The sequence below is a fragment of the Limulus polyphemus genome, unplaced genomic scaffold, assembly GCF_000517525.1.
Source record: "Limulus polyphemus unplaced genomic scaffold, Limulus_polyphemus-2.1.2 Scaffold803, whole genome shotgun sequence".
NCBI classification, from domain to species: Eukaryota; Metazoa; Arthropoda; class Merostomata; order Xiphosura; family Limulidae; genus Limulus; species Limulus polyphemus.
This window is the reverse complement of record NW_013666413.1, coordinates 94248-119434: the sequence shown is the minus strand read 5'-3', so window position 1 is coordinate 119434 and position 25187 is coordinate 94248. Positions and strand designations below refer to the sequence as shown.

Genomic DNA, 25187 nt, shown 5'->3' with positions numbered 1-25187 from the left:
GTATATATATATATATATATATATAGTAGATGACGATTTCATAATAAATGAGCAGGGTATAATGCTGTGAATAAAGTAATTCGAGAAACGAGCAAGTAAAAATTAATTGATGAAGAGTTATAAAGCTGTTATAAATGGGCATGACATAGAATGCAGAACATTAATCGCTGATCAGACTTTATTTGAACGATTTGCCAAAACATGTTGTCCCAGACGCGAGCCGTGAAGCCACGTGATGTACGTTTAACACATATATATAGACTTGGTTCACGGTAATTACTTGACCATACTCTCGAAAAAGAATATTCATACAGGGAGATTGTTAAACGATTCATAGCTAAAGGACACGACATTGTTCTCCATGAAACAGAAAGTTTCTTACAACGTTAAGGACAACAACGGTCAGTAAAAACTACATCCTAACCCAATCTGTAACAACGCCCTTATCCTCAAAGTGAAAACTATGAAACAGAAACTTTCGCCCTCAAAACGCCAATGCGATGAAGCTGACCATAACTCCTGGTACCGTTAACCAAATAACAAACAAGGATTTTAAAGTAACGAATATCCACAAACAAAAAGTTCTCAAGCCTCGAAATCAGCATCTGTTTTTTATGAGAAAGATGGCCGAAGAAAACTGGAATCACAGCAATCCCTTTCAACCACATACCTGTCAAGTCGCACAATATAAGTACATTTTAATTTTAGGTTTTCAATTGTGATTAAGCGTAATCTTGGAAACCAATGTTTACGTACAGTGAATGATTGTTAAAGTGTATGGTCTAACATTGACCTCGCCTTCCTTCGCATCTTATTACAGTAGCAGTTGCTGTGTCCAGTAATAATGCGTGGTCATGGCCATCCTAGTGAGCACGATCAACGATGGAGTTTCAAAGGTAGCATAAGCCTATAATATCACTCTTACAAAATGTGATATCCTCAGCAGTAGATAGAGGAAGTATAGAAGGTAGATTAAGATCAATAATGAAGTTTATTTATAAAAACTTTGCTCCAATAAAGCGATTTCACGTGAAGAAAAAATGTTTTTTGATAAATATATTTCTGACGCCTATTTAACCGTTGTAGGGACAATGCAAATATATAATTTCCCTTTTTTTTACTTATCGTTTTCCAAAACGTAATTACTGTAGGCTTAAGAAAATTTTTAATAATTTAATTAACATTATCTTTCAGCAGAGGAGGCTATGTATTTAGAGAGAAACTAAAAATCAACCTGACAAGTTTTCTTGCGTTTCTTCTTATAAAGATTAGACTGCATCGTTTCGTCCGTAGGGTATCATCGACGATATTTTCGGTCATAATCCCAATAATATCTCACTAGAGTCGCCAGCTTAAGAGGTTTAGCTTGGTTATAAATACATATATTAAGCTAAAATGCAAAATAATCTTTATAATAAAAGTAGAATAATAAACAGTAAATAAAAATAAAAAGTAATGACATTCGATATACAAAGAAGTATAACCAACACTGTTAATGAAAGTAGCAATAAGTAAATAATATTGTACATCTTTCTTAGGGAACACAGAAACACTCTCTCGATTTGTTTTTTGGTATTTTCAATCCGAACAGAACTTTATGCGGTACATATACTAAAATGCCAGGTCAGAGACCCGAAGGTTTAGGCATAAACCATCTCTAATTTAGAGCTATAGACCAGATAGAGAGAAACCAGTCAGCAGCAGGTGTCGCCTAAACGGCTATACTCTTAACCAAACAGCGGGATTAGCCATTGTGGCCATCACAGTGAGCACGATCGACAATGGTGGTGGAAACAGCTTGGAGAGTATTCATATCATGGCTCAAATCTTGGACCTCCCTAAACGCACATAAGCATGTTGAGAACTAGGCCGTGCCAGGCCTGAGTTGTTTTTTTTAACATTGTCTTGTTTCGAAAATTGTTTGCTCTTCTATCCTTTTTTTGACTGTAAAACAAACGTAATATTTACTTATATGAAAATTGTGACATTTATGCTTATCTTTCGAATTCATCTTTGACGTTGCTAGTTCTTTATTATGTGTCGTGACTGTAAATATCTTAACATTTCTTAGGTCCAAGTGCTGTAAGAAATGGAACAGATAATGAAGAAGGAACAGACAAAACTTTAGAGTTTTCGATATCTGATCTTCTAAACTCCCCCTACATTAAAATAAGTAAAGATCCTCCAAAACTGAAACTGATACTTGATCCCCGTCACATTCAAGATGCCGCTCGGTTAAGGAAGGAAGGGCAAGATATTAGCGAACACAATGTCGTAAGTCCTGATGTATGCCTAGGAATTGTTAAAGACCTTTACAGTCCCACCGGCAAGGGAGCCGCCTTGTTTGCCAAACGTAAGAAAAAATCCGAAGAATGGGTTGTAGACAAAGGAAAAATCAAATCCCTACAAGAGCACACAATAACAACCCCTGTTGAACAGAGAAGAACAGAATCTCCTTTCCTGGAAATGCCTCCACAACCATCAAGACTCCAAGAAATGCCTAAAAAGGTACGTTTCAAACTGGTCAAAAGTCCGTGGCAGGCAGCGCTTGAGTCGCCATGTGGTAGTTGTGAAGCAGCGTTTCTCGAAGTTTGGCCGGATAACCAACTAGACTTTGTAACTGAATCTGTTATTCGAGCAGCTGAAGCAAAAACTCAGAATTTCGCAACGGCAGTTGTAGACAAGAAGAACGAAACGATGTCAGTGCCTCCTCAACCAACCTATTTACGATTTCTGAAAACCTCAAGTGGTACCACTTATCAACCTCGGGCACCAAAAGGATGGACAGGCTACTCCACAGGTAAGGAATTTCAATTTATTAAGAGTAAAAAACACAAAAACCGACGTTTTTTGGCACAATGAAAGGTAAAATATTTATTATTACTTACAGTCGGCTAGTTTCGGTAACACAGTTTTTGTGTTTTTACTCTTAATATAGTAGCACAATGTGCCTGAAAAGAAATTAAGAAACTTAAAACTGAAACACAGTTAGTTCCCACTTGTTTGTTAAAATTATTGATCCAACTATAGTTTCGTGAATACAAACAGCCATTGTACTGTTTTATCTTTAAGTTTTTATAAGAAAAAGTCTTTTACCAACACAGCAGTTTTTTCTTTACTTTTTTAGCTATGAAAGGTCTTGATTAATATCTACAATCGATACATTTGTGATTTATTCTTATACAGTTGTCAATTTAAAGATATCTAACAGTTTATTGTATGAGTTGTTTTCTTCTTCCTTTTCATTTTGATTTCAGAATTTGTAGTGCCACAAAAATTCTTTATTTTAAAACAGATCCAAAGTAGCTGATAAAGCGTAATTCCTTCAATTGCATTGTTACAACTAGTATAAAATACCTGCGCTCCACTACGGGTTTCAAAGATCCCCCCCCCCATCATAATTTACAAAAGCCCCAATGTACAGATCAAGTTTCTCCATTATCTCTAGTTACTTCTATAGCTAACCCGAAAACAAATTCCGTTATAAAATTCGCCCGTTGTACTTGAGCACCTGCGCCATGTTATAAACCCTCTAGCTTGTGAGTGGAGGAGAGGGTATGAACATCCACAGAATCTTGAGGGGGCCACGAACAAAAAATACAATGCCAGATTTGGGTTCAACAACCTTAAAACCTATTCCTTTATTACATCACACTTCGGTGACCTTTCGGTTGCATTTTAGCTCCCTTGGTAGCCCCCTTGTTGTGGGGTTTACGTCATACAAATAAGAACAATCCCCTCCCCTACAGGCTACCTTGAGTCCACCTGCCAAGTTTGGTCCTGCTAGCTCCAAAACTGTGGGAGGAATTCGCGGACAAACAAGTTCACAAACACACTGTATGAATTGATATAGGATATGCTACAAGTATAAATGACAGCGAGTCGCTTAATAACAAAAGTTTTGTAGAAGTGGATGCTTTTGTAAACAAACGGTAAGCAACAAACGTTTTATGTAAATAGATTGTTTTGTAAAAACGATAGGCCGCCAAACAACGAATGATTTATGTTAGCGTATAATCTGATTTTGTTACTTTTTAAACTTAATTAGTAATTATTCGCCCTCTTTATAAAATTACTTCTGTGGAAAAGCATGTGATTAGAAAATACAATTAATTCAAATATCAAATTAAGACAAGTTTACTTATTCCAGCAACCTCTACTCTACCTCGTGCCCAAGACTCTCCATTACCTCTATCTCCAGGAACACAGGTGAAACCTGATTCTACAAAAATGACGTTCAGGAACTTCAATAACATTGCTAAATCTTGGTCGCTTTCAACGATTCAAACAGATCGATCTTTCAGACCTGTAAAACTTACCGTAGGCTATCTTATTTAATAGCATAATCATATCAGATCCTATATATATTTGATTGTTTTTAATAGATGTTTTCCCAGGTTCATAGAGACAATCTTCACTTCAGAGTCTCTACTTCTTCCAGATGATCTTATATTTACTTTTGTATAATCGAACAGTTGTAGGATGAGCGTAGAATTTTGTAATGTCTTGCAGCTTTAAATTAGGTTGTTATGTAGGGTTTGGTAGTAATGGTTTACAAGTGTACGTATTCATCAAACGAGAAATGTTATCACCATTATTCCTATTCTGTGTCAAAAGAAATACATCGTTTTTTCAGTGCACTATCTTTTTTTTTGTTTTTGTTTTTTATTTGAGCTCAAAACGACTATGTGTGATAAAGAATTCAAAATATTTATTATCTATTAATATTTATTCCCAGTGTCAAATTTGAAAACATTTCAAAACGAATTCTCGAATGAAATATTCAGATCTTGTCCTAAGCCTTTGCTTGTTAGCATACGATATATCTCATAGTTGATTGAGCTCTGATATTTACTTGCTACACCTTTCTCTGTATATCATTCCTATAAATCACTTCTGTATGATACTGACTTGTATATCATAAGTTGACGTAATAAAGAATATAATGTAGCATTAGAACTTTACTCGGGAAAGATAACATAACTTTTAGTGTCTTGTTTAAAGTATGTTTGATTTGTTTAAAGGCTCAAAAGCATAAACGATTATCAGCTGACTGGAGAATCGAACACCAAATTGTATCGTGATAAGTCCCGAAGTTACTGCTAAGCCACTGGAGAGTATTTAAACTATAACTTTGTACTTAATAGAATCTTGAAACAGGATTTTTTTTTAACGGGTGTTGTGGTGGTTAAGCCTAACGATAGTTAGGATTATTGTAAATTGTGCTTTTAAGTTTTGTTTAACTTCCTCAGCATCATAATTGTGTTGTAGTACCTGGAAAAATGAAATGTATTGCATGTAATTTTCGACCTTTTTGAGCTCGTGGACTTTTAGCATAAATATATTTTGAAACATAAACAATATTTGTGAGAACATGATTACTTAAATAAACGTGTAACAAAGACATACAGACATTCTCACTGGATTGCGACTTTTTTCTTTGCCTTGATCACAGGCGTCGCTAGGCACTGGCACGTGGGACCCGTGTCCTGATTCTAGTTGACGGTGCCCTGAATCTCCAGTTGGTATCTTGAAAACTCGGATTAGAAAACCATGATTGATATCATATTAAAGCGCCGAAAATTCCCGTGTCTATGGGCCTGATCTCCGAATCTTTTAAATATCTAACAACGTCTCTGGTCTTGATTAACGTTGTATGTGACATCTGAATTACAATACACATCTTAATAAATAAATAAGGAAACAAGTTATCAATTCTTCAACTAAATTTTGGTAACTTAGAAATTTAGAATAATTAAATTACCACGTGACCTAAATGTACCAATATGCATGCTGTAAGTTTACTAGTCAACTTGGCAGCAAGGGTATTTTTCCTCAACTTAAAAGCATGGTTACATTCATTGTTGCCAAAAGTCAAAATGGAGATTAAAGAAAAAAAAACAGAAATCACATGTTCGGAACTGTTGGTCCTTTTATTATTTATATCTTTTATTTTTATGGAATATATATATATATATATATATATATAAACAGTATGTACTTCGAGATTAAGAATTTTATGTGAGATAACCTCCATCATTGAGAAATGAGCTAGAGTAATTTCTATGACGTTTGTTGTTTTAATATTATTGTAATTTTAAACTCATTTCATTGGAAGAAATTTGAGTTTTTTGTTTTTTTTGTTCTGTTGCTGACCAAAAGTAATATGTCCTATTTTCCTATTTCACTGTGTAAATGCTATTCCAACTTAATATTTATACCAAAAAGACGATTTCGGCTGATTGTTTGTAATAAAAGGAATTTTATTCTCGAGAGCGTTGTAAAATCCAGTCGCGTGGAATGGGGAAAAAACAACCTTTACAATTTTTTGACGTACGTGCTTCTGTCTAACGAGCAAACCACAAATCTGAATTATTATTTGGGTTTTATTGTTAAGCGTAAAGATACACAATTGAATGTCTGTACTGTGTCCTGTGTAGGAATCAAACTCCGAAGTTTAACGATGAGCCATCAGGGGACATTTAAATTTTAAATTGTGTTCTTATCTCATGAAAAAATACGAAATGCACAGATCTAACCTTTGGCTTTAAGGGCTTGGGTTAGACATCTGTACCATGTAAAGTTGAAAGCCTAAACTAGAGAGTGTTTCTTGTGTGTCTAAGGCGCGTAGAGACACGTGCGATTAATATTATTGACATCTACAAACGTTGTTGAAGTTGATGGAAAGTATCAGTTTCAAAATCACGTAAAAATTCAACCACATAAATTAATTAACAGCTTGCCAAGCCTACCATAAGCACAGTGAAACATTTAATTCAGAAATTCAGATACTGAGGTCTCAACTGTTTGGGCCTCCAAGTGGCTTAGCGGTAACTCTGCAGGCTCATAAATTAAAAAAAAAAAAAAACGATTTTCGATACCTGTGGTGGGCACAGCACATATAGCCAACCGATTGTGTAACTTTGATTTAACAATATATAAACAAACAAACAAATACAAATATACTATTTGGTTGATGTTTGATGTTGTTGTTTTTTATACTGTTCCCTACAAGCTGGGATTCTTCTGCTTGAAGATATAGAACATATAGAACGCCAACATTTTTCTTCCTGCTCTTCATTTCCAGGAGTTATTTGTATTTCAATTGAGCAAATGTCACAACCACTTCGTTACTGAGGCTGTATAATAGACTGTTAGCCTGTTTTAACTGAATGTAAGAATGTTGACGAGTACTTGTTTAAACTTATTCATATGCAACAGACACAACATCTGATTGACTGGAAAGTTTAACAACAAAATTTCATAGAACATCTTGTACATTTCATTTACAGAATATTGCGGAACTATCAACTTCCTAACTACACTTATCTACTGTGATCGTATTATATGAAAAATTTCTACCAAATATCTTAATCACAAGTCGCTGTGGAAATATATATATATATATATATATATATATGATTTGTTAAGCATTTTTTATTATTTAAAGGAAAGTTATTCCTAGAAATTCCATATGAAGAAGTTGTATGTTTTTGTGTGTGTACGTGAGATTGTTTTAACTGAATCTCTTTATTAAGTAATGGTTTCGTGAAGTTAGGATGCAACTGATATAAGCATTTTTCCTTAACGACCAAATTTTCCCTTTCTGATTGACTAATAACTGCTATGACAGCTGCAAAAATTTAATGGTACAGCAAGAAATTGTTCTCTCACAGTAGTTCCTCGACAAATTGTATATAAATTTGTGTAAAACAAATGATAGTGAAAATAAAATATTTGACTTTTGTATTTCTGAATGAAATATAAAATTAATCAGTCTCGGTAACATATACATCACCAGAGCATTTGTAGCCTTGTGTACCATAGCTGGAGATCTCCGTTCTTATACAGTAAAATAGCACACTCAGTTGGAAAAGTCCACCTACTGAGGGGATGAAAATTAATAATATGATCGTAAAGGTTTGCAATGGCATTAGTTCCCCTATCTTACTGAATTTAACCAAAGAGTTTACATGTTAAAAACTTTATGACTTACCTGATATATTCTTGTGATTATCTGCTTAATCAGAACTAAAGGTTTGAAATGACATCAGTTCCCCTATCTTACTGAATTTAACCAAAGAGTTTACATGTTAAAAACTTTATGACTTACCTGATATATTCTTGTGATTATCTGCTTAATCAGAACTAAAGGTTTGCAATGACATCAGTTCCCCTATCTTACTGAATTTAACCAAAGAGTTTACATGTTAAAAACTTTATGACTTACCTGATATATTCTTGTGATTATCTGCTTAATCAGAACTAATTAGGTTGTAAGCAGTTTTGTGATGACCAGTTTGTAAGCTCAAGAACTTCGAGTAACTTAATGTTTGAATTCTACGTATTCTACTTTGAGCTGAAGTTTTATATTTAAACGTGAAAATAACTATACTTGGTTGAATAGAATAAGAATAAACTGTTTTTCATGGATGGTTTGAATGTAGTGTTCTAAACTGAAACTTAAATCGATAACTCAATGATTTAATTAAGACCACAATAACAGGAATATTTTACGAAATGTATGCCCTGTTAAGATTTTATGGTCTGCCATCCTTTCTCCAGATGTTCGTTGGATACGGAAAACCAGGCCCTACAAAGGCGACATTTTAGACAACGAGAGAGCAAAATAAAATTCTTAAACTGTTTCTTTGTTTGTTTTAAATTTCGCGCAAAGCTACACGAGGGCTATCTGCGCTATCCGTCCCTAATTTAACAGTGAAAAACTAGAGGGAAGGCAGCTAGTCATCACCATTCACCGCCAACTCTTGGTCTACTCCCACGGCTTAAAGGGCGAGCATGTTTGGTGGGACGGGAATTAGAACCCTCAGATTGCGAGTCAAGCTCCTTAACCACCTGGCCATGCCGGGCCTATTAAACTGAAAAAGGCCTTTCTGCGACTCAAGAAGTCTCGTTTGAAAAACAAAAGTATTATATTTCCTGCGGTGATCATTGAATTTAATTATGTTCTCAGTTCTGTAGAGTTTCTGTTACAAACTAGAAAAGCTGATTGTCAGTTTAGAAGATTGTAAACATCATGAGTCGTTATTTTATCTTGACAACAAAGTGTCTTTCTTGTTTCATAGTGAAACAACTTTGTAAATCTCTTTTCGTTCGATCGTATCTGACTTATTCCCACTCTATATAAATTTTCTTTTTAAAAACAAAATAGAAATGAATTAGCCATGTAGCCATATTCAGACACTTGAAGTCCACAAAGAACCTTAGCATCCCTTTCTTCTTTGTCACAATCACTACTTAAAATGACCAAGCACTCTCTGATGAGCTGAATTACTCTATTCTTTAACCTCTACTCTATTTCAGCATTGGCAACATCACTGGCACTCCAAGAAGTATGTATGATGGTTGTTTAATTGGATGTGCGTTAACTGTGTCTATGTTGTTTTATCCAATCAACCAACTGACCTCACAAACGTATCAGCAGATATCACCAGCAAACATTTAAGGTCCTATTAATAATTTTAGTTCAAAACCTGGGCAATGCTCACATAGATCTCAGATACCCTGGTAACTAACTGTGCATTTGATATCAGTCAGTGTAGCTGAAATTATACTATCTATATAGACAGCTTCGGTCACTTCTGCCTCTCTCGTTGTATCGACATCTACTTCACCTTCGAAGTTTACTTTTCTCCTGAGAATAACTGGGTAGTATAATTGAAGTATGTAGAACTTGTTTAAATCTAGTCGTTTTATTTTATTTATTTTATGTTTTATTAAATTTTCTTACTAAATCACACAGTCGTGTTTTTAATAGATTGTTATCGCCTTATCTACTAAGCAGCGTGAAGATTCCTTAATTAACAATTTTAGGGGTTGATGTTGCTAATTGGTGACCATCATAGAGTCCCTCTAGAAACTGTTTCAGTCTCGACAAATTACAAGCTCAAACAGCACACAAAAAGAACAAACAGAAAATACAGATGTTCGTTTGAATGACATTAAACAAAAAACACATCCAAAATTGTAATTGTAATTACAATTGTAATTCAATGAATTAGTCTTTGGTACTTTCAAATGATTTGTTTATTTGTTTGCTGTGAATTTCGCGCAAAGCTACACGAGGGCTATCTGCACTAGCCGTCCCTAATTTATCAGTGTAAGACTACAGGGAAAGCAGCTAGTCATCACCACCCACCGCCAACTCTTGAGCTACTCTTTTAGCAACAAATAGTGGGATTGACCGTCACATTATAACGCCCCCAAGGCTGAAAGGGCGAGCATGTTTGGTGGGACGAGGATTAGAACCCGCGACCCTCAAAAGTACCACGAATACATGTATATAAAGGAACGGCGAACGCAGGTAGTCCTCGTGGAGCTTTGTATAAATATCGAAAATAAACATTGAAGCTATGACTACGCACTTCTAACTTCTTGTTACATTTCAAAAGAGACTAAATGCAGCTATGTTATATATTTTTTTGTTTATGAATAGTTAAAAGACAGTTCAGCTTAAATATAGTGTATGTTTGTTTGTAATTAAGCACAAAGCTACACAATGGGCTATCTGTGCTCTGCCCATCACGGGTATCGAAACCCGGATTCTAGCATTGTAAGTCCTCAGACATAATGCTGTGCCACTGGGGGGCTAAAGATAGTGAAATAGAAACTAAAATAAATATAACTCCAAGCAACTAATCTCTGCTTTCTGAACCATTAATTTTAGCATACAAATAACTATAGAAAATTTGTAGTTGGCGTTACTGAAACAGAAAAATGAAGTTAACAATAGATAAGCAAGACACACACACAGGCACGCCCTTTTATTATTATGGAAGAAAAACTGAACAGGAAATAGCATGCTTCAGAGTTAACTAACAATCGTCTATTAAACTTAATGAGTGTATAAAAAAATTAAATGTAGCTGTTGCTGATTAACAAATGTTTCTGATATTTTATTACATGTTGACAATTTTTTAAAATATTAGTCTTACAAAGACTACTTATTACAAAAGATTTGTACTATACACTATTACAAAATATTTGTATTACACGTATTTTTTTTATTTAGATCTGTTAATTGGTTTACAAGGATAGGTTAAAATGTTTATAAACAACACAAGAAAAACAGACGCAAATGAAAAAGACAGTATTAGAAGTTAATGTTTTGTGGTTAATTATTGTTTTGTATTTAATTTATCAAAATGTTTTATAACATTATCCAGAGTACCTTTCAGCTTTATAATCCTGTTAACAGACTCAACTGATTTTAAACAATAACCTTCTTTCTTGTGAGGAAAGGAAATACACTATACACTTTAAATAAAAGTCCAAAGATACAGCTTTTGAGTAGATTATAAAATAAAAATAGACAATCCACTCAAAAGCTGTATCTTTGGATTTTTATTTAACTTTCTTTGTCTTTGATAGAAATCACTTTTGGCCAAAAAAAATGGCAGTGCGTTGTGAGGACTAACATGGTTCTCTATCTTGTGTTACTTTAGTTATGTTTTTAGAAAGGATTATGTACAATACTGCGAGGGGAAATTTACATTAAATGAATAATATTATACAAAAACATTGTTTGAGATGTTTAAGGAGATCTTAAGCGGCTCATCAATGAAAAAAATTAAGACATATTGGTGAATTACTGTGCTAAGATCTAAAACTAATGTTTGCTAAAGATTCTTGATAAAGAAATAGAAACACATATCTTTTGTGAAGGAGATTTTCAATAAGTACCAAATTATCATTGTTTATTGTCAATCCAAAATTAAGAAAAAATTTTTATATTATAGAACTAAGAATATTATAATTACAATTATTATAACAAATCCAACGATAAAAGATGTTAGTTATGCTGTATGGATCATATAAGTATTACTTTGTGCATCAAATAACATAATTCAGAACTAAGAATATTATAATTACATGTGTTATCACAAATCCAACAATAAAAGATGTAAGCTATGCTGTATGGATCATATAAGTATTACCTTGTGCATCAAATAACATAATTCAGGTGTAGATACAGGATTTCTAACAATTACTGTATTGAAAATATAAAAGTTTTATGAAATGTAAGATAATTCCATTTATTCTGGTCACTCTTATTGGAAAGAAAATTATTTTGGTTTGTTATTGTTTGTTTTGAATTTCGCGCAAAGCTACACGAGGGCTATCTGCGCTAGCCGTCCCTAATTTAGCAGTGAAAGACTAGAGGGAAGGCAGCTAGTCATCACCACCCACCGCCAACTCTTGGGCTACTCTTTTACTAACGAATAGTGGGATTGCCTGTAACATTATAACGCCCCCACGGCTGAAAGAGCGAGCATATTTGGTGTGACGGGGAATCGAACCCCGACTCACAGATTGCGAGTCGAGTGCATGATTTTTGGAAATGATAAAAATACAAAAACATTTTTACGGACAATTTTTAATTTTTCATTGGTTTTTGTTAATGTTAAAAATAGTGCTACATAATAAGCTATCTTGACTGTATCGTCACTGTGCCCGCCGCCTGGACCGAACCCTTAATTTTAATTTTACAAACTTTATAGCCTGTTATCATATTCATTGGGTTTTATTTTCACTTAATGACTGCCTTTATTTTATTTTCTACAATCTTTATTTATTTGAAAATGTGAATGTTAAATTAATACTTATTATCTTCTCAAACCAAAGTTCAGGAAAGTTGTTTTGTTATTAAGCACAAAGCTACAAAGTGGACAATATGTCCAACACCCTGAACAAACGTGTATTAATCCGTCTATAATTTTGATGTATACCCAATAGTATAATAACTAAATAACAACTGAAATAGAAAAATTTTGCGAAATCAAGCTTGACCGACACAGAGGCAGAAAAATGCAGTTGAGGCAGTCAAACGTCTGTAAATTCCTTTGTGAGCCAATCAAACTTAAGATCATTCGTGAAATGAATTCGTGACGTATTCGTAAAATGCTTATTGGTAAAAATCAGTTATATTAAGAACTTTTAATATATAGAAAAGCCAATGCGTTTTAGTTACACTACATTCCAACAATGGCTTTTATGTCATGTTGCTTCGTAAAAAGTATATCTTAATATTGTTGTTAGTCTATGTACTAAAAGCATAAACGGAAATGTATAGACAAGAAACTGGAAAAACATTTGTAGATTTCTTAATTTAGCGTCTCAGTTGGTTAAAGAGGTTTTATTATTATTATTATTAAAAAGTTGGTGATATAGCAGAAAATAGCTTAATTCAGAAAAGATTTAAGTTTAAAACTGAATCGATATTTTAACTTTCATGATAAATTTTATGCACTTGGCTCTAGGCTAGGTGATCCCACACTACGTCTTTACTTTAGGCTTATTATACCAACACTCACTAGACTTATAAGGTTTCACAGCTTGGCCTCCTTGCACCTCTGTCACTAAAATCGTGATGGGCAAACAGAGATCGAACTATTCCATCTGGATAAATGCATTTTGGCCTTTATGACTCCTCCTATTTCGAGAAATCAAGCTATAAAGTAATTATACTAACAAAAGAAATTTAGATACAAAGTACTCAGTTTGCCAATAAAATCCACATCTAAAGTATTAGGTCTACAAAAAGGTGAAATACAAATTACTAACAAATTCCAGATACAACACTTCATATAACATATAAAATAAGTCCTGATACAAAGTAGTAGGTTAATTAGATAAGTCCGAATGTAATGTGTTAACTTGATAAAATAAACCCAGAAATAAGATGTTAATTTGACAAAAAAGTTTAGTCAACAAGTTATAAGTTTATAAAAGAAGTCCAGACACGAAGTAAAACAAGATGGAATCCTCAATTGCCACAGCACTTGAAATTTTTTTAAGCAGGATTAGAATAAATTAATCTATGAGACTTCCCCCTCCTTTTTATTAGCTATATTTTTGTGCACCAGCAATGCCAAATGTTGGGTGCGTGTATAATCGATTCAATTTTATTACTCATCAGGATCTCCACAAGCCTACCCTCAAATTGAAATTATTTTAGGCAGGATTAGAGTAAATTAATCTATGAGACTTTGGGTGTGGTCAAATACATCAGTCGAAAGGGATTGACAACCTGAGTCCAAAACTGCAATTAGATGTCAAATCAGTCAAGAGATGATGGAGGTATGAGCTAAAAGTTTGTACTTGAAAACAACAATAACAAAAAACAAAACTCAGAGCCATTCTATCAGCCACTATACTGCAGCTAACAAAGCATTAAGTCGCTTTAACTTTTCCAGTACAGTATTCTTTCATTGGACAGGTTCTTATGGATTATTCGGTAAAAATAAAGCCAAGCCCAGCCCATGTATATGATAACAAATTCATTTATTTCTTCAATACGATTTGTGCTACGTTCACTTTGATGGAAGCTGTAGGCCTAATACACTAATATTAATCATTTTTGTCAGGAGTTTTCTTGTTTGATAACAAATACTGACTAAATTATAGAAGCGCTAACTTTTACCGTTGTTGCGTATCTGCTTGTTTGTTAATTTCTAGTATAAATTCTTTCCGAGGAACTTCAACGATACAAGTCTTTTCTTGATTAAACCAGTTTATTATTTCTCAATACAAACTTTTAGTACACAGTAATTCCACAATCACTACGTCTCTCGTCACTTTAAACTTAACTACTTTTATAATACACGCTATAAATCACCGCGATTCACACAATTTACTTACCTTCATTACTGTTCGCTTCTTTAATTATCTATCTATATCGCCGGCTTTCTTTGTCAGGCTTATATACTAAAAAAGAGGGCGTCTAGCAAACGACTTGGACATTTGCAGGGTTCCCCCGATAATTCGAGAAACTCCAGCGGGCATGCTCCCAGCGTCATGTGACTTCCGCTGTCGTAACATATCTTTAGTCGATCAGTCTTCACTTGCTCAACAATTACTCTAAATAAAGCATTATTAATTACTCTATTCCTTCGCTCTACACATTTCGTTGAATTCTCAAACACTGAGCAAACTGCTTCTTCATTACTTAATACTCTTATTTTTGGCTAATGTACCATTATAAATATTAGTAGAAGTTTGTTGATTATGAATTAATGATTTATCATCACAATTAGCATGTCTTTCTAGTGAACATTTAAATTAAAACATTGAAAATATGTTCTACGCCAATATATCAACGTGATTATTCAAACGTCAAGCGTTGCATTCTGCGCATCGACATAAGTGGCGTGGTTGATTCAGTCAATAAATACCAAACTGTAGGCTTAATGTGAACAGATTAAAGTATTATAGGCTTTGGAGTACATCTATAGAACCAGTGTGCTAAATCTAACGCTCTGGGTGATGTTTTAAAATTTGATACCCACAGAACAGATTATTTGTGTGAAGACGAATCCTTTGAAAATTCTATATCTATGATGATTATAATTATATAACTACTTTTTTTTTAGTGTTAAGTAGTAAGTCGTACAGAGTTAAGCTTCTAAGTTTTAGTTCTGCAAAACACTTGGGTCTTAAGACTTAAACTAAAGTTAAACTTTAATTTTAAAGTGATTATAGTTATCACTTTTAGTTAATAGTATTACTACCGCTATTAGTAGTTATAGAGGTATGATTATTTACATAATTCTTCTATTCTTGCCGGTGGCGAGATTAAGGTATACCTCAGTGAAACCTTTGAATATCCAACTCCAAAAGCAGCCCACTCTGCTTGATGTATTTTTACATAGATTAAATGAAATTCCTTGTAATTTACCAAAGAACTTAATCATACCTGATTTGTCGAAAGATGTATTGAATTCAAGTCCATCAACCAATGTTAATTTTAGAGACCAGCTTTCTGTTTGTTTGGTGCCAGCTAATTATGCCCAAGATAACATAAAATCGCCCGTAATTACTGAGCTTTGCCATGTCATATTTGATTCATTTTTTAATTTGTGTAATTTATTCCAACTTCAAAAGACTGTTCAAAATCAAATGCAAAATGATGTGTTTAAAGAGATGAGCATAATCCCTTCCCGTGATGAAAATTTTAATTTTACTGATGTGTGTGATGGATTTATACGATTAGGGAGTCATCTATCACCAATATACTTAAATAGTTCATCTGAAAGTCCTTTATTAGATGAAGCACTCTGTAGGAATAAATTCTTGTGTCCCATTTTGTGTACCCCAAAAAATAATGAAGTTGCATGTGAATTTCTGCTGTGGACAATGTGGGCAGAAAGAAAGTTGTTTTGTGAGTATAATTTTAATTATGTGTGTGTATATATGTAAAAAGAAAAAAAAACTTCTAAACTGATACTCTGTTTTGGTCAGAGTTGGTGAATGTTTGAATTTTGTTGGAAGAATTCTTGATTGTCAGTACAGAGTTGTTGCAGTTGTGGAGCATTAAATACTCCATGTTAGTATTTGTTAGAAAGTGTGCATTACTCGGTATGTATATGTAATTATGATAAATATATTATTACAAAGCTCTTTTTTACATACTTGTGTGCATCATTGTTTTATATAAATAATACTTAAAAAATTATCATTCTACAGGTTTTTGTCGAATATGATAGTTTTTCTCTTACTTGTACCAGTTTCATATCTGTACACATCTACTGGCTACCCACATTGTTAGAACCTATGTTATCTCTCTCTCTCTCAATATGTATTTATGTATAATAATATATACACACTCGTGAACACATTTGTAGAATATTTTGCATGTGTGCAAATGTAAAATAGATTAATAGTTTATGTTAAATTATGGTAAATATATTATTGCAAAGCCCATCAATGGAATGTTTTTGTCATAAAATTTTGCAAGTTTAGCTATTCAAAAGAAAAAAAAACTTGTATCTTAGGATTACTGGGCCTTTGGAGTAATGGGTCCTCGGACTAACAGACCATCATCATTTCTTTGTTTGTTGTTCAGCCCAAACCTATACAATGCACTATCTGTGTGGTACTCTCCATGCACATTAAAATGAGGCTTTTAGTGCTATAAGGCAAATTACTTGTCATTAAGCCACTAGGGGACAATATAATATAAATGCACACACATGTGTATGGGATCAAGCTATACAACCAAATATATCATTAATGTGAGGAGAAAAAAGTTCTTTTACCATGATTGTCTGTGACAAAATAAATTTAAAAGAAGCAAAACATTTTAGGCTAAGTTTTGGGCATTTTGTACTAGAAGCAACCCCTGGTTTGTGTAAACAAAGCAGTATTTTCTAGAAAGCTTGGAAAAACAAAATGTCCATATGATACAATTGCTTTGGTAAATGAACAACTGGGAGTGGACCAGAAGGCCAAGTGATACTAGTACTACATTTTTCAAATGCAAATATGGCCCTAATTTTAAATGAATGGACTATTTCTTTGTATGCAAAAATGTTATATCAAATTAAGGCCAAACTGACCAATATATCAATTTTTGGCAAACTAGTGACCAATTATCTGAACTTGAAAAGGTTAGAATTTTTTTGGTAATATGTGATGAGAGGATTATTATTTATGTTTCTTTTCTCTATGTGAGGACATCTCCTAATAATTCTATCCATGATCAATTATGTGTTAAAATGACTTAAAAACTTTTTGGAGCCTTCATTTGTGCTCTTTTTTTTTCTACACATACATACTATCCAACTCACCTTAACTGAAAAGGCTGATGCTTTCTCTAGAACATGCGTACACACTCCCTCAAATAAACAGGCTTGCTTCAGCCATATCAGTTGCTTTGCTTGTGTGTACTCGCAAGAATCACCTATATAATGACTTTACAAAAACATTTGGTAGTGGCAAATTTTCATTGCATTGCACCAAGAAGATAATTTGTCAATTCTTTATTAAATGGAACAATAATAAAGTCACAATATGCTGCAAATGACACTTGACCACACACCAATAATTGGGAAACATGAAGTGTCATGTAAAGTGCATGTATGAAGCAAGAGCAATGTACCCAGTTTTGCAAATTTTTATATTTTTCACACATTATTATTTTTATTGATTGTAATCAAAATATTTAATTAGTTAAAGAAATCACTTTGATTTTTTTTTATGCAGAAGGACTAATATGGTTGATTTAATTAGAATAATTTGGGATATTTAAAACCATTTTCATCTGAGCAGTGCTCGGGTTATAGGGTATCATATTTTTCTGTGAAATTAAGTATGCCTGTATTCATGGAGAATAAAAGCCCAGACAGAGACCAGCAACAGATTATCAGTGAGGAACATAAGTATGTTTACGACATCTTGCACTTTAACCAAATAAACGTACGTCCCATTTGTCTAGCCTGATTTTATTCTCAGTTAACTTGACACAGCCTAAGAAAAATGCTTGGGTATGTAGTACATTGTATATATTCCCAGGTTTTCTTAAAGAAATCCAGTTCTGTTTGTTATCCTTTTTTTTTCTTCTTCTTTTTGATATTCTAATCTTCTTAACATGTACACACAAAGGTTAATGTTTTGTCATAGTTTTTTACTCCTTAACATGTAATCCCCTGCTGGAACAGCAGTAAGTCTATGGATTTACAATGGTATAATCAGGGGTTTGATTCCCCTTGATAGACACAACAGATGGCCTGATGTGGCTTTGCTTTATAACACACCCTTAACATATACGCACGGAAGATAATGTTTAGATCTCGTTCAATACTCCTTGCCACGTAACAAATCAATTATAATGTTTTGTTATAGTTCATTACTCCTTAACATGTACATATAGGCTGCAATGATTAGATATGGTTAATTACTCCTTCATGTACAATTAGAAGATAAGGTTTAGACATAATCAATTTATCCATAACATGTCAAACATTGTAAATAATATTTAGTTGTGGATATTTACTTCTTAATATGTACTCACAGTAGATAATGTTTAATCTTCTTTCATTGCTCCTTAACCTCTTTCAGTGGACAAGTCAAAGGGCACATGCCACAATATTTTAGTTATTTTCAAACTTTAATGTTATATATACGTAATCTGAAACAGTATTAAAAACAAAAAGCCTAATATGCTTTTTTGTGTGTCATATGGCATGCCTTGTCTTATTGCTCAGTTTATATTTTATTACACCTACCCTACAATGTTTGTAATAGTTAATGAATTAGAAACTCAAACTCGGACATTTACAAGCTAGAATGTAAAATATGAACCTCCCACCTTTTTGATTTACCGATATATACATATATTTTGCAAACTTATGAGGTAGTCGTGTCTACTACTCCATTTTTTTTGAAACATCTTGTCTACTTGTACCTAATTCTTTTAAGTACATGTTTATAACCAATAGAAATTCCCAAACTATGTAAATCTGACAGTCATTTGTAATTGGCTTGAAAGGGGAACTTGTGTTTGACTGGAAATGTTGAAGTCTGTTGAGTAAGTTGTTGCTTTGAACAGAAATGAGTTTTTGTTGTTTTTTTGAAATAACATATAGCTTTGCTAGAAAGTCAGATAAATTACAGTGGTTTTATGTGTACCAGTCTATTAATTGAATAATTTTTTTTTGGTTTTCTAAAATCTTTGAAATCTAGAAAAATTAATTTTTCCCCCTCCATTTGAGAGAATGAACGAGGCTTAGTAAGTAAGATGCACTAGTACAAGTCAATTTTGTAACATTGTAAGAACTAGAAAGCATTGTTTTTCTATTTATTTTTATTTACTGTGTTATGTTTTAAGAAAAATAACCAAAAATTAAGCATATGAGTAAATAGTAAATATACAAACACATTCATAAGCACTTACACACTTTGTAAACTTATACCACTAAATTCTGACCACCCCGGGAGGATAACTAAAATTGAACTATCTAGCAAGTTTATTGGATTATCCCAGTCTTTGTACAGAATCATTTTAATAATCATTTTCTTGCACTTTTATTACTTTAGATAATTGTTGTTGTAACCATTGTACTATAAACAAGCTGATAAATCCTCTCCCACTGTTTTTGGAACTGGCATTATGAAAGTTCTTGTAATTGTGCTGCACAAGCTTATTTGCTACCAACAATGTCACATAAACAGTAATGGCTGTAGCAGTGATTCATTGCTTTATGATCAACAGGTTTATACTTTAGCCAATAAGAGTAAAATAAACATAGGATAAAGATGTGAAAAGGTTAAAAGTAGAAACTCTCAGAAGAAGTACTTTGGAACTTTGTGTTCAATACTGAATGGTATAGAACAGTATTACTCACTTTATTTCACACTTTTAATCCTTTTAAAATTTTATGGTGGTTACGAGATTGGTCAAATTGACCAACACCATATAGAGTTGGGGAAGAGAAAATAACAGAAAATATAAAGTTTTTCTGAGAAATAATGTTATATGATGGTATTTGTTTAGGATTTAGAAATAGTGAATGTGAAATTTGAAAGTTTTCAGATGAAGTACTCTCTGAATCCATATATTTGCATATGGAAACTGAATGTAACATTGGGGTTACATAGTCAGTAGTGAAAAATTTAACATGTATACATAGAATATAATGTTTAGGCATAATTTTTGTATTATTTCATTTGGTAAATTTTCATAGTCTGTTATGTTCTGGGGATACTGCCCATTGTTGTGGGCTGTTTTCACGACATGATCATGTCCTACCCATGGAATGCTTTATCACCCACTAACCTTCCATTATTCTGCTTTCAACTTGTTACTCCTTTTTTTTCATATACCACACCCCTCATTGCTAACCTTTCTCTTTTTTGGTTTCCTGTGCCTCATTCCTTAGCCCAGGCCATCTATATCCTTCATCAGGACTGGTCCAATCTTTTTTTGTTATGCCTTTCACATCCTCCCTCAGATCCTTGCTCTGTTTCAGGACACCCCTTGTGGGGTCCTTTTGGTGGCCCATCACAGGTGATCCAAACCAAGGTTTCTATTACTCAATCTCCTCCCTTGTGAGTCCTGACTTTCCCTTCCCAACCTTCCATCCCTTCTGACCCATCCTCAAAAAGAACTCATTCCTGGCATATGCTATCTATTTATCTTGAAGTGTGGAATTTGTCTGGTTTGCCTCCATGTTCATGTAGCTGTCCCTTTGTCACATTCCTGTTACCACTTCTATTATCAACAGTATTTGTTTCAACTTCTATTGAAAAATAATTTTGCCTCAATCTGTTGCATGTTGTAGTCTTTTTTTACATTTTGCTATGCACCGCCTCTTCTGTATGTGTGTACTACTGCTAGAAATAATTTGACTGTCTGTATTTTAATATGCTTTATGGTATGTAAAACTGTTTAATTGGTTGTCAGTGTAAATTATTAATGTGTGACTGTACTCTGATTGGGCTCCTTTCCATATCACAGAAGGGCAGAAATCTCATATTTGTATTTTACACTCTTTTTATTTACTCTTTCATGTTATTTCCTTCCTTTAAAATTCAGTAAACATGTTTGATTTGTACTATTTTATAATTCAGTATAGTAACTGTATCAGAAACAGTATACTTCGTATCTGCATTTTGGAATGTGAATTATGATCAGTTTGTGTGTGTATATTTGGATACATAACTGTGTTTATGTCTGTGTGCATTAATTCACAAACACCGCCATAATTGTTTTTGTATAATTTAGAGTGAAAGATATAACTTAAACTTTTTTTTTGTAGCATATCTTAAAAATATTGGAACTGGTACATCTATCTCAGATTTGAAAAGTTACCAAGAGAACCATCCAGGTATGACTTACTCACTGAAATTAAATCTTAATATGTAGCATTATCACATTTAAGATATTTCTTACATATTCAGAATTATTTCAGTGATACTTAAAATTAATTATATCATTATGTAATAGGACGTATTGGTTGTTTATTTGAACATAGCATCAGAATAGTTTATTTTGTCTTCAATTAGTTACTAGCATACTTTTGTTGGTTGAAATTGAAATGCATATTTATGACAGTTTATAATAACTTAATTTATATTCTTTCTGACATGAAATTTACAACTTTTATTTTGTATATGTTAAATGTTGATTTATTATAAATATTTAATAACTTCTGAGACAGTACTTTACCTAGACACACAGAAAAGCTTGATCCCTCATATGTCTGCCTATGAGGTTTGTATGCCACTAGCCTTAAGCTAACTCTCATATAAAAATCATGTTTAACATGAACTCTGCTAGTGCATGATGACATCATCATGCTATGATAGCCCTCCACCATTAGAAGAATGATGCAACATAATTTTGCAATAACTCCACACAAGCAATTATGCTCGAAATAACTATGTTCTTTTCCTCTGCATTGTCTAGAATGTACGTTTTTTAAATTGTATATCGATTGCATGAGATTTGCGATAGTTTGATACTTAAATTTTGTTTAAGTTTTGCTAGTTTCTTTTATAACTACAGGAAAAAACTAAAACTAATTCCTCCTGTTTACCTTTTATGAATTCTCAAATGATAGTTCCTTCCACTTTGTCCCATGATAGTGACAATGTTCCTAACATGGGACTCGTGTCTGTAGTGCCTACTGGGGGGGGTCCTCTGTGGAGGAAATGACAGCCTTTATTCAATGTGTAGTGAGTTCCTTCATGCACACTGGTCTCCTCCTCCTGTCCTCTCAGCTGATATTCCTTCTTCCAAATTTGGACATGATCAGGATGATGACAATTGTGACAGGCGAGCTCCACCAACAGGGTTTGCTCTAGTCACAGCTTTGTCTATAGAGAAAAGTCTTCACTCTTTTCATCTCTACTTTGGCATGATTATGGTAGTATGTTCTTTCTCTTTCCCCTTTGCCTTTTGATTCCCCTCCTACTTTACTACATTAAACTCAAACTCAAGACTACTTTTTGTCTTCCTTCCTTCACCTGATATTAGGGTCCATGCAGACTATTTCTCAAACACCTGCACACCTTTATTAACATGCCTCAACATCATCATCATCTACTTGTCTCTGTTTTCCTGAGTTGCGGCCATACTTTATTTCCATTCCTTGATTCCCAGTTTTTGGGATTTTTTACCTATTTGGGGGGTGGCTTCCTTAGCTTTTATTTCCCTTTCTGGTGCCCAATTTCCTTACCTTTGTCTTTTTCTTACAACCTACTACATTACCTCTCGTCAATACACCTTATGTCTGAACACTTAATTCGAGGGATTTCTGGAGAAGTTTGTTCTCTTCTTTTCACCACATTGTCCAGTACTTCTTTTGCTCTCTCTCTCTCTCTCCTTACTTGGTTCCTCTGCTGTTTGGATGGGATGATCTTCTAGCTAATGTACACCTCCCTTACACTTATTTTGTGATCTTTGTTGTCCTCCATTTTCTCACTCTGAGGTTTTTGGGGTGTTTGACACTCTGAAGACATAGGCTTGGTCAGCTTAGCATTAGTCCTCCTTGTCTTTCTCCACCTCACCATTCTGTTTCTGTTCCTAAGCTTGCTGAATCCACGTCTTCCCTACCAATTTGGCTTTCTAACCTTCTTTCGCTTCTCGTCCTCCCAATTTGCAATGTCAGGATCATCGCTTGTTGTATTGATCAATACCTTGTTGGGTCTTGCCCTGTGGAGACCTGTTTGTCTGTCTTCACCAGCCTTTGGTCTCCATTTTTACAACAGATGGGTTCTTCAGGTTCTCACCCACAGCTTGTCTCTCCACTTCTTTTCACCTCTTCCCTTTTCTGTTTCCTTTTTCCTCCTCCCTCTGTTCCCCTTTATGCTCAATTTTTCAGATATGATCTTGGATCTCATGGCCAAGAGTGCCATCAAGAGGGTATTTACCTCTACATTTTCTTTTTCAGCAACCTTTTCACTTTTATAGGATTCTGCCAGATAGCTAGTGTTGCCTCCCAAGATGTACTTACTTTCCAAAATCCACATCTGGCCAGGGGTAACAGACAGAGTGCAACCTATCCACCTTAACTGTATCAGTTCCCACTGTTGAAATTGGGTGTTCTGCAAGACCACTAGAGGTATTTTCATGGTATTAAAAATTACTCAGTTGTCCAATCCAGACTGTACCATTCCATGGATTATCATGCGAAAAAGTCAACATCAAGGAAATGTCTCCACAATTCTTTGGCTTGTGCTTGTCAGCTATTGAAAATGGGGTTTCATGGTCACCAATTACACTGTTTCCAGCAAAATACCTTTCCAGTGGGTGTCTGATGGGGAACTGGGCATTTCTGTTGGTCTCCCCACCACAAATTCTCTCCCTCCTTTTCAAGTGGAACACAGAAAACCCTTGCCACTTACTAGTTCCTAGCCACTAGGATGATGGACTTTTGACAGTTTCTCACTGATTGTACATAGCATTGGTGGGAAATCTAGCTGTGGTGACGCTGTCTGTATAGTGCAGGTCACCTTTTAAACAGCTAATGTGCCCTCCTCCTGCAGTGATAATCTTTCTAGTTGAGTGGAGGTGAGAGATGCACAATGTACGGTCTGATCGTACCCTAACCACACTACTTCTTTACTTGCTGACTACTTTGTGTGTGTGTGTGTGTGCTCAGTTGGTCATGATAAACTTTTGCCCATCCCTGCAATGCTTGGGGCTCTTTTGCCTTCCCTTTGTTTCCATCTGAGCAAAAAGTATATCCTGGTCAAAATGAGATGCAATCACCTACTGATGTGCCCCTATAAAGCCCCTGCCACATTTTATGGGCTTTACCTTTGGCCATTTTCTAAAGGGAGCTCAACTAGGTTTAATGTTTGCATCAGCCTCTCCACCATTTCATTTTGGGATTCTAGCTATTCTATGTGAAGAGGTGAGACATCATCTCGGAAGTTGACATTTTCCTTACTGAAAATGTATTTCCAATAGAGAATAACCTCCACACATGTTTTCATCCTCCCCATTTTGGTGCACTTTCTTCATCTAAGAATGAAGTTGTTTCGATTGCAAGTGCTTAATGGGAGTTATTGCACAAGGAGGTTGAATCACTCCACTTGTTGGTGGAAAGGTATCGTTGCATGATGATGTCATTATGCACCAGTGTAATTTATGTAAAACACGTGACTTGTAGGTGGGAGTTAGTTTAAAGCTAGTGGAATACAAATCTCCTAGGCAGATGCACAAGGGATCAAGCTATTCTGTATGAGGCGGTATCTATCAGAAATACACATTCAGGGAAGAAAAATGCCAAGTTTTAAAATGTAGCTAGTTGTGTAAGTAGCTAAAATTTTATTTGCTTTAAATCTTACTGTTGCTAGTATTGAAAGTAACTAGTGATTATTGTGTAAATTTTAGTGATTGAAATTTTAATTGATATAAATGCAATTATAACAGAAGTTTT

The 25187-nt window shown here is 34.1% G+C and overlaps 2 protein-coding genes across 5 annotated transcripts in view; both read left to right on the top strand.

Annotated features, from left to right (window-relative positions):
- Window positions 1–4623, top strand: part of LOC106460611 (synaptopodin-2-like) — a 32852-nt gene extending 28229 nt beyond the window's left edge. Inside the window, exons 7-8 of the mRNA XM_013920331.2 lie at window positions 2072–2800; window positions 4151–4623. Of these exons, the coding sequence (XP_013775785.2) occupies window positions 2072–2800; window positions 4151–4338 (917 nt within the window). The 3' untranslated portion in view covers window positions 4339–4623. The remainder of the gene's footprint in view (window positions 1–2071; window positions 2801–4150) is intronic.
- Window positions 4624–12650: 8027 nt separating this feature from the next.
- The window catches only part of LOC106460610 (trans-Golgi network integral membrane protein TGN38-like), a 29034-nt gene continuing 16497 nt past the window's right edge, over window positions 12651–25187 (top strand). Inside the window, exons 1-2 of one of the 4 annotated variants that reach the window (XM_022387365.1) lie at window positions 12651–12662; window positions 21558–21626. The gene's annotated coding sequence lies outside the window, so the exon portion shown is untranslated. Of the gene's footprint in view, window positions 12663–15169; window positions 16181–21557; window positions 21627–25187 lie in introns of those variants that run through there. The other 3 variants (XM_022387367.1, XM_013920329.2, XM_013920330.2) reach the window with 3 other exon arrangements.